This window comes from Pseudozyma flocculosa (assembly GCF_000417875.1).
Source record: "Pseudozyma flocculosa PF-1 unplaced genomic scaffold scaffold00007, whole genome shotgun sequence".
Lineage (NCBI taxonomy): Eukaryota > Fungi > Basidiomycota > Ustilaginomycetes > Ustilaginales > Ustilaginaceae > Pseudozyma > Pseudozyma flocculosa.
The window spans coordinates 964,594-973,492 of record NW_006920875.1 but is presented as its reverse complement, the minus strand read 5'-3'; the positions used below and the strand labels follow the sequence as shown (position 1 = coordinate 973,492).

The 8,899-nt window shown below is 68.0% G+C and overlaps 4 protein-coding genes across 4 annotated transcripts in view; 1 reads left to right on the top strand and 3 right to left on the bottom strand.

Annotated features, from left to right (window-relative positions):
* The window catches only part of PFL1_02706 (uncharacterized protein), a gene marked incomplete at both ends in the record, with an annotated part of 2,191 nt that extends 832 nt beyond the window's left edge, over nt 1-1,359 (bottom strand). The window contains 5 exons of the mRNA XM_007880220.1: nt 8-285; nt 412-525; nt 652-763; nt 1,032-1,102; nt 1,246-1,359. Coding sequence (XP_007878411.1) covers nt 8-285; nt 412-525; nt 652-763; nt 1,032-1,102; nt 1,246-1,359 — 689 coding nt within the window. The remainder of the gene's footprint in view (nt 1-7; nt 286-411; nt 526-651; nt 764-1,031; nt 1,103-1,245) is intronic.
* A 533-nt stretch (nt 1,360-1,892) lies between these two features.
* On the bottom strand, nt 1,893-4,598 carry PFL1_02705 (uncharacterized protein; the record flags this gene model as incomplete). The annotated part of the gene is made up of 1 exon (XM_007880219.1): nt 1,893-4,598. The coding sequence occupies one exon, from the start codon at nt 4,596-4,598 to the stop codon at nt 1,893-1,895; it is 2,706 nt and encodes a 901-aa protein (XP_007878410.1).
* Nucleotides 4,599-5,115: 517 nt separating this feature from the next.
* Nucleotides 5,116-6,220, top strand: PFL1_02704 (uncharacterized protein; the record flags this gene model as incomplete). Its single annotated transcript, XM_007880218.1, has 3 exons — nt 5,116-5,679; nt 5,867-6,020; nt 6,198-6,220. 3 exons carry the CDS (start codon nt 5,116-5,118, stop codon nt 6,218-6,220), a joined length of 741 nt encoding a protein of 246 aa, XP_007878409.1.
* A 75-nt stretch (nt 6,221-6,295) lies between these two features.
* The window catches only part of PFL1_02703 (uncharacterized protein), a gene marked incomplete at both ends in the record, with an annotated part of 5,093 nt that continues 2,489 nt past the window's right edge, over nt 6,296-8,899 (bottom strand). The window contains one exon of the mRNA XM_007880217.1: nt 6,296-8,882. Within this exon, the coding sequence (XP_007878408.1) occupies nt 6,296-8,882 (2,587 nt within the window). The remainder of the gene's footprint in view (nt 8,883-8,899) is intronic.

Here is an 8,899-nt window from a genome sequence, read left to right as displayed (position 1 = left end):
GTCCCACGTCTTGACGACGCGGTCCGTCGACCCCGTGGCAATCGTCATGGGGCGGTACTTGTTCCAGTCGAGCGAAAGGACCTCGCCGCCCACGGGCACCGTGGCTATCGGCGCTGCTGGGCTGCCGGGCGTGCCGACGGGCTGCCGCAGGTCGAAAAGGCGGAGGTGGCCGTCGCCGGATGCCGTCGCGAGGAGCTCTGGGTTGTGGGGCGAAAAGGCGCAGCTGTAGACGCATGCCGTGTGCGCCGTGATGCTCGTGAGCGATGCGGGCCGCTCCGGATGCCACTGTGCGGGGTCGAGGGCGGGAGGCGATTGAACAGGGTGTCAGGCGGACCAACCGACCGGCGGACGGACCGGCGAGAAGGTGGACGGACGGGCGGAGCAGGGTGCGGAGGGAAAGGAGCCACTCACGATTCGGACAGAGCAGTCCCAGCTGGAGCTGGCAAAGATGTCCTTTTTGATATTGTTCCAGTCGACGGAAAACACTTCGCGGCTGTGCTCTGCCCAGTTGCGAATGGGGTGGTCCTATGGGTGGGATCCGCAGTGAGGATCATCGTCGATATCGCGGTCGAAGGGTTGGTCGAGGTCAGATCGTGGTCGCGGGCAAGGAGGAACGGTGGGGAAGAGGGCGGCGCACGGCAGGGGACGTACATTGAGGGCAATGTCCCACAGCTTGATGCTGCCATCGCCGCTGGCGGTGACGAGCTGGTTTTCGTGCGCCTCGGACCATGCCAGGTCGTAGAGGCCGTCCTGGGTGTCGAAGCTGTCAGGGTTCGAGGGGGTGGGGGTTCGAGCAGGGAAAGGCGAGGGCAGGGCAGCGGCGAAAGGCGAAAGGCGAGGAGGCAGATTCGAGCGTGGTCGGAAAGAGCGAGGGGCGAGGAGGCAGATTCGAGCGTGGTCGGAAAGAGCGAGGGGCGAGAAGGCAGAAAGGAGTGCGGTGAAACAGGGCAAAGGATAAGCGGTGAAGCCGTGCCACGAAGCCGGAGGTGAGCCGACGTACGGCTGGCATTAGGACGGGGACGAGCACTCACACCTTTTCGACGACCAACCCCTGCCCGGCGAGACCCATGATGTGCAGTCGACCGTTGCCTACGAGGCCGTACTGTCGTGGCGTGGAAGAAGGGGGAAGGCAAGAGGACAAAAGAAGGAGCAGCGGGCGGGTCTGGAATGTCAGCCACGGTGCTCCATTTGCCACTTTTGAACGGGCAGCGACCGAGAAGGGGGATGATGGACGGCGGGACGCACATTTGCGCTGCTGGCGACGGCGAGCCTATTGTCGAAAAAGGGGGACCATGCGACGCCGTAGCCTGCAAAGCCCTGGGTGCGGCATCGCGATATTGGCTGCGGGGGCGGGATCATGGCGAGGTGGCCGTGGAACGAAGAGGGAGCGGGCGGGGCAGAGGGACGAGGTGCGTGGATGATGCGAGTACTGTGTTGCGGTGCGGTGCGTGAAGGGGGCGGGTAGGACGATGGCGATGGCGAGGATCGAGGAAGAAGGGAAGAAAGGTGCGGCGGCGGGTTGGCCTTTGGGACGACCCGACACCTAGCCGCCTGCGAGCGGGCGGGCGAACGGGCAGCCGTGGCCGGTGGCCGGTCGGATGGGCGGCCCGAGCGACTCGGACTCGACTCAAAGGGCGACCGACCTCTGGCGCTGCCCCTCGCCTCCACACTCTTACTGGCCCTGGTCGAGGCAGGCTGCCGTCTCGCCTTTGATCTTCTTGGCGCCTTGTACCGCCGCCGCCACCACCACCATCGCCACCACGGCTTCTTCTCCGCTCTCCATCAGGCCGGTGGGCGACGGACAACGTTCGCCGTGGATCCCAGTCTCGAGACCGCACACGACATGCAAGATGGATACAAATACAGGAACCCTCAGACTGACCCTTGGCGCACTACCCCTGCTCCACGACGACCGGCATACCAACCTCGACGAACCCGACACCCGCCTGCTTTCTGCCCAACCCTGCCGTCGCGGCATCGCCACCACCAGGGATCCCGTCGAGCCAGACGAGGTGCGAGCCAAAGATGATGCGGCCCCGCTCGTTGCGCCGGTGCCGCGCCAGCGCCTTGAACGTCTGCGGCCGCACCTCGCCCGTCGCCTGGTCCACGCACACCATCTGACACCGCCGGCACTGTCCCAGCACCCCAAACCGGTTCCACCCGATCCGGATCCGCGCCGCGCCGTCCTCGATGAACGCGAGCGGGCCTAACGGCGACGGCGACGGCGACGGCAGCGGGGCAATGACAAAGTTGCTCCGGAAGCTCGAGGCGCTCGCCCTCGGTGGCGATGATCGCCGCAGCTCGCCGTCCTCATCGCCCTCGCCGCCCTCGCCGCCCTCGCCGCCCTCGCCGCTATGGCCACCGCCACCGCCCTGCATCCATGCGCTCACCTCGTCGACCGAGACCTGGTTGATGAGCAGAAACGGCGACTCGTTGGACAACAGCAGCGGCACCCGGTCCGACGACGCAGCCGCCCGGCCGCCACCGCCACCGCTCGCCGTCGGCAGCGTCAGCTTCGAGTGCCGATCCGTCTGTCCCGCAGCCAGGCGCGCCAGCGTGCACGCCACGCCCAGGTGCTCGCTCAGCACCGTCCGCACGCGCGTCGACGTGTGCACCGACGGCCGCACCGCATCGGCGCACACCTGCGCCATCCCGCAGCCACCCGCACCGCCGCCGTCGCTCGTGTCGTACTGGCCATCCGCCTCGGGCCCCTCGAGGTCGACCTCAACCTGATCTCCGCGCCCGGCAATGGCAATCACCAGCTTGTTGCGCCGCCGCTCGACCCGCGGCTGGATGAGGGCCATGCGCGGGTACTTTTTCTGGCTGAGCCCCTTGCCCGTGCGCAGGTCCAGCACCACCCACTCGCGGTCGTACTCGAGGCCGTGCCTCGTCAACGGCCACCGCTCCCCCTCGCCCAGCCGCTGTCCCGCGCAGCTCTTGATCGGGTACACGATCACCTGCGACAGGTGCAAGGCGGGCGAAGGCGCCGGTGCCGGTGCCGGTGCCGATGCCGATGCCGATGCCGATGCCGATGCCATCGACCGCGGGACGTCGACGTCGACGTCGACGACCTGGAAGAAGCGCTCGATGAAGGCGGCTAGCCGGTCGACGTCGCCGTGCGTGTTGAGCAGGCAGACGCTGGCGCGCAGGCTGGTCGACACGAGTTGGTCGCTGTCCGACGACTCGTCGCAGCCGACGCCGTCGGCATACTGCTGCTTGATGTCGTCGTCGGTGGCGCCGAGCGACGACGCGACAAAGCCGGCGTTGCAGTGGCGCCCGGCGCGGATGTGGATGTTGCTGATCGAGGCCAGCCGGTCGACCTCGTTGGGCGGCACGATGCGGCCCGCGGGCGAGAGGACGTTGAAGCTGCAGATCGGGCCCTGCCGTGGCGGGGTCGCATCGACGATGTCAAAGCGGCAAGCGGCGGCCGACGACGATGCGTGCTGCCCGGAATCGGCGCCGGTCTCGACGTCAGTGTAGATGCGCACGACGGGTGCGCCGTTGCCGTGGCGGAGGGCGGCGAGACGGTGGTGGAGGTGGCGTCCGAGGGAGCGCACGTAGTCGGCACGCTGCTGCCAGGGGCCAAACGCCTGCTGGTAGTAGTCAAAGGCGTGGCGGAGGGCGAGGATGGCGTGGATGTTGGGGGTGCCGTCCTCGAAAGCGGCGGCGAGGTCGGTGCGGGGCTGCTTCCAGCGGGACCACGGTGCGATGGCGTCGAGGGTGCCGCCGCCGTAGTAGGCCTTTTTCGAGAGGACGTGGGCGGAGCTCTTTTTGACGAGGAGCGCGCCGAGGCCGGTGGGGTAGCCAAACACCTTGTAAAAGGAGAAGGCGACAAAGTCGGGCGCCGAGTCGTGGTCGAAGCTGCCGAGGTCGAGGCGCTGCGACGACGAGAGGTAGGATGCGGCGTCGACGAGGATGTAGCGCGAACCCTTTTGGCGGCAGAGGGTTGCGAGGAGGGCGTCGTAGCGGGTGCCGGTGGCGTTGCACTGAAGGGGCAGGGCGACGAGGTCGGCGCGCGGGTGGCCAGCAGAGGTGCGGCAGGAGGAGGAGGAGGGGGAGGCTGGTCGACAAGGCGCGGGCTCGGGCGCGGGCGGGTCGTGATGCTCAAAGACGGCGGTGCGGGCGCCTGCGTTTGCGGCAATGTCGCGGATGGCGGCGAGGCTGGTGTGGCTCTGGAGGAGGTGGTGGTAGTCGCCGTTGGACCAGTCAAAGGCATCTGCGACGAGGCGGAGCGAAGCGGTGGTGCCTGCGGTGAAGACGAGGTGCCAGTCGTGCGGGCGGTGGATGCAAAAGAGCTCGGTGAGGACGCGGTGGCGCGCGTGCTCGATGCGCGAGGCGGTGTCGAGTGCCGAGGGGCTCTTGGAGTGCGGGTTGGAGAAGAGCGAGGTGGCGAGCTCGGTGGCGGCGCGGTGGACCAGTGCGGCCGGGTAGGGCGGCGATGCGGCGGCGTCGAGGTAGAGGGCGTCGTTGAGCTGCGGACACTCGTGGCTGCGCAGCTGGGCGACGCGGGCGGCGTAGTCGGACGATGCCGATGCCGATGCCGGTGTTGGTGCCGGTGCCGAGGAAGGCGTGGGGTGGTGGAGTTGTGGCAGGGTCATGGCGGTGGGTGGGTCATGGTGGAGTCGAGGTGGTCAAGAGAGAGGGGGGAAAGATGGAGGCAAGAGAGAAAGAGGAGTCGGAGGACGAGGGCAGGGTGGCAACCAGGCCGCCTGCGCCCGCGTCCTGGAAAAGGCGGGGGACGCAGCCCTAGCCGACGTTTCGGACTTGGCCGAGGGTTGGCTGCCCTCGCCAAAAAAGCCTGCTTGCAGGCCAGGCCTGACCCGGCGACCCAGACTGCAGGCCTGGCAACACACAGTTCCGACTCCCGCTCGATGGGGCTACCGCTCTCGGATCCGAGGTAGCCACGGCAAACGGAAGCCCACCGCTCTCCACATTTCAGACGAGGCCCGGCGGGGCGGCGCAGGACCCTACCCACTCCTCGCTTCTTGCCTCGCTGCCACCACCACCACCACCACTCCCATCGCCCACCACCCACCACACCGTCCACTTGCCAGCTTCTCTCTCTCCTGCCACACAGCACCGCACCACACCACAACCTCACCGCACCGCACCGCGATGGACTACCAGAACCGCGCGGGCAACAAGGGCGGCGGCGTGGCGGGGTCGAGCGAGACCAACGTGGACCGGCGGGAGCGGCTGCGCAAGCTGGCGCTCGAGACGATTGACGTGACAAAGGACCCGTACCTGCTGCGCAACCACCTCGGTTCGCTCGAGTGTCGCCTCTGCCTCACGCTCCACACCAACGAGGGGTCCTACCTCGCCCACACCCAGGGCAAAAAGCACCAGACCAACCTCGCCCGCCGCGCCGCCCGCGAGGCAAAGGACGCCGCGTCGTCGTACAACCCCAACCACCTCCTCACCGCCCCACCCACCAACCTCGTCCCCAAAAAGTCGTTTATCAAGATCGGAAGACCCGGCTACAAGATCACCAAGGTGCGCGAACCCTTCCTCGCCTTCGAGGCGAGCGATCAGGTCGGAGCCGGCGTCGGGGGCCGGTTGGGCCTCCTCTTCCAGATCTCGCTCCCCGAAATCGCAAAAGACGTCAAGCCGCTGCACAGGTTTATGAGCAGCTTTGAACAGAAGCAGGAGGCGCCAAACAGGGCGTGGCAGTACCTCGTCGTGAGTGGGCGAAGCGTGGCCTTCCTGGGTCGACGCCCGTGTCCCATTTGCCCCCACGACTGGTCGACCCTCGTTTCCGTCGCTGATGCCCCGCCGCCTCCCCTCTCCCGCCTCCTTCCCCCTCCTCCTCCTCCTTCTCCTTCTCCTCCTGCTCCTCCTCCTTCTCCCTCTACTCCTCCCCCTCCAGGTCGCCGCCGAGCCCTACGAGACGATAGCCTTCAAGCTGCAGAGCCGCGAGGTGGACCGCTCCGAGTCGCTCGTCCTCAGCACGCTGCCAAACGCCAAGCCCAAAAACGAGCCGGGGACATGGAGCCACTGGGACCCGGACACAAAGACGTATAGTGAGTGAGCGCCCGGCATCGTCGAGCATCGCTCGGCGAGGCGCTGCAGAGGCAACCCACCCCCGAGAGAGGAAGAGTGGTATCGCTGATTCTAGACTGAGCATCGCCGCCCCCCCGCCTCTTGCTTGCCCTGCCCTGCCCTGCCCCTCCCACCCCTCTTCCTGGCACGTCCCGCAGCCATCCAAGTCCTCTTCCGCTAGCGTCCTCGAGCTCCGCCGGCGAGCATCACCCACTGCGGTCCCCCTCTCCGTCCCCCGTCCCCACGCCCCCCTGTCTTAGTAGCCCATCTGCAACCACGAGCTGTAAGCCCGCACCTTGGCGTCGAGGTTCGTCGTCGGCAGCGACGTCGAGCCCAGCAGCGCCTCGTACGACGACACGTACGCCACCAGAACCGGGTCCACACCGCCGCTCCCACCGCCACCGCCGCCACCGCCGCCACCACTGCTGCTGCCCACAAATCTGGACCCGGATCCCGCTCCCGCCCCTGCCCCCGGAGCGCTGCCGCTGCGCAACAGCTCGTCGACCGCCACCCCCTCGCCACGTTGGAGCGCCACGCTCTCCTCGTAGATCCGCACGTCCTTCTCATCGATGAACCGGTTCGACTCGCCTCCACCGCCGCCGTTGATGGGGGCGTAGGTCTCACCCTGGTGCCTCCGGATCGACCACTCATCGAGCGCCGGGCCCGCGCCCGCGCCCGTGAGCGACTCGTTTCGAAACTGGCTCGTGTAGAAGCTGTACTCGGCCTCTTCGTCGTGCGACACCGACGGTTTGCACACCTTGGCCAGCACCGCCTCGAGCGCGTAGTGCGCCGCCGGTATCGCCTGGTACGGCAGCGCGGCGGCGGGCGGCGCCAGCCCGATGCCCATGGCCTGCCACGGCCCGGCAAAGTTGAAGGCTTGCGACGACGCGTCGACGCCCGCCTGACGCTGGCCCAGGCCCAGGCCCAGCCGACCCACGTCTTCGGTGTCGCCGCCGCTTTGCTGCCACCGTGACGCGCCGCCCTGAACGTCGTCGCCGCCGCTCATCGACATCGACATCGACGCACTCCGACGCCCGCCGCGCTTCATGCTGCCGCCGCTGGCGTCCCTGCCGCCCAGGTGGTGATGGTGACCGGGTCGGTTGATCGACATCCACCGCTTGACGCCGCCAATCAGTGCTTTCGACGGCGCGGCGACGGCTGTCGTCGTCGCCATCGTCGTCACGGACGAGGCGCTGGGCGAGGGAGGCAGCGATGCGCCGCCGCCACCGCCGCCACTGTTGCTATCGATCGAGGGCCTCTTAAAGTGCCGTTGGCGCGTCGATGCCGCATCGACCGCCGTGGCAGACGACGAGGACGACGCCACTGCCGCAGCAGCAGTAGCGGTCGAACGGTGCTGGCTCGACGCGCCGTGGGGCTTAAAGGGGCTCGGGTAGTGGGCCGACGCGCTGGCCTTTTCCGTCACGGGCGATGCCGCCGTCGCCGCCGCCGTGGCCGTTGCGCCGCTCGAGGTCGATGCGCTGCGCATGTGCCGCCCGATGGCTCCGTACGCCGCGCTGGGATGACCCTGGCCTGGGCCGTGCCCGTGTCCGTAGCCGGCCCCCGCTGCCGCCGCCGCTACCGCCGCCGTCGAGCCGGGCCCGTAGCTGATGCTCTGGTGGACGGCCGTCATCTTGTAGGCGTGGTGGCGCTGCAGGTCGGTAAAGAGGCTCGGCCGGTAGTACTCGGCCCAGAAGCCGGCGTCGGTGTTGGCCACCTCCCTCAGCCGCCGGGCACGCGTCGCGACGGTGCGGTTGGGCGCCAGATGAGCCGGCGTGAACCACTGGCGGTAGTGGGGCCGGAAGGGCACCGCCATCGTCGTCGATGACGCCGACGTCGCTTGACCCTCGTCTGCAGCGTCGACGGCGCCCACCACCTTTTCGGCAAAGACGTACGGCGCAAAGTCGGGTGCATCGACGCCGAGGAAGAGGTTGATGGCGGCCTGCTTGTCTGCGTCGGCAAACGAGTTGGCGTAGAAGCGCTTCATGCTCTCGAGGACGTCGCGCGAGTGCGACGTCCACTGATTGATCTTGCGGTATGTGTCGGTGGTGTGGGCGAGCGCCGAGCCGCCGTACTGCATGGCGATCGTGTCGCCGAGGTCGTGGTACATCTCGGTGAGCATGTTGACCGCGTCCGAGTCGAACGGCAGGCTCGGGTCGTCGAGCAGGCCGAGCGCGTGCAGCTGGTGGCCGAACGCGGCCTTGCCAATGACAAACTGGGCCGCGTTGGTGCGGTCGAGGCAGTCGACGCAGTTGACGCGGACCACGCCGTCCTGTAGCAGGATCGTGTCGCGCCGGCGGGCGTGGCCGTGCGCCGCCGCGGCGTGATCGTGTTCGGTCGACGCGCCTTCGGCATCCGAGTCGTGGCCGGCCGCGAAGACCGGGGCGCCGCCGCCGCCGCTGCCGCCCGGCTGGGGCCCCGAGTGGAAGAAGCGCGTCGTCTCGACCGACTCTTCGGCAATGTCCTCGAGGATGCCGATGACGTCCTGGTCGTGGCTCTTGCTGGCGCGCGACATGTCCCACGCAATGTGGCGGATGCGCTGCGCCGCGGGCAGGAACTGGTTGAGGTATTCGATGCACTCGCCAAACGCGCGCAGCAGCTTGACCTCGCGCTCCTGCTTCTCCTTGCTCTTGATGAGGTTGAGGACAATGACGGGCGTGCCGTAGCGGTGGAAGAGGTCGTCAAAGTGGAGCGCGGCGGCCGAGTAGAAGGGGTCCACCAGGCTGATCTCGATGGGCGGTCGCGGCGACATGTTGGTCGAGTCCTGCGTCCAGAAGACGGGGATGCTGCCGCGCATCATGACGTACGATGTGTAGCGCGGCGAGGCGTCGTAGCGCGACTCGGCGCTCGCAGGTGCGGACCC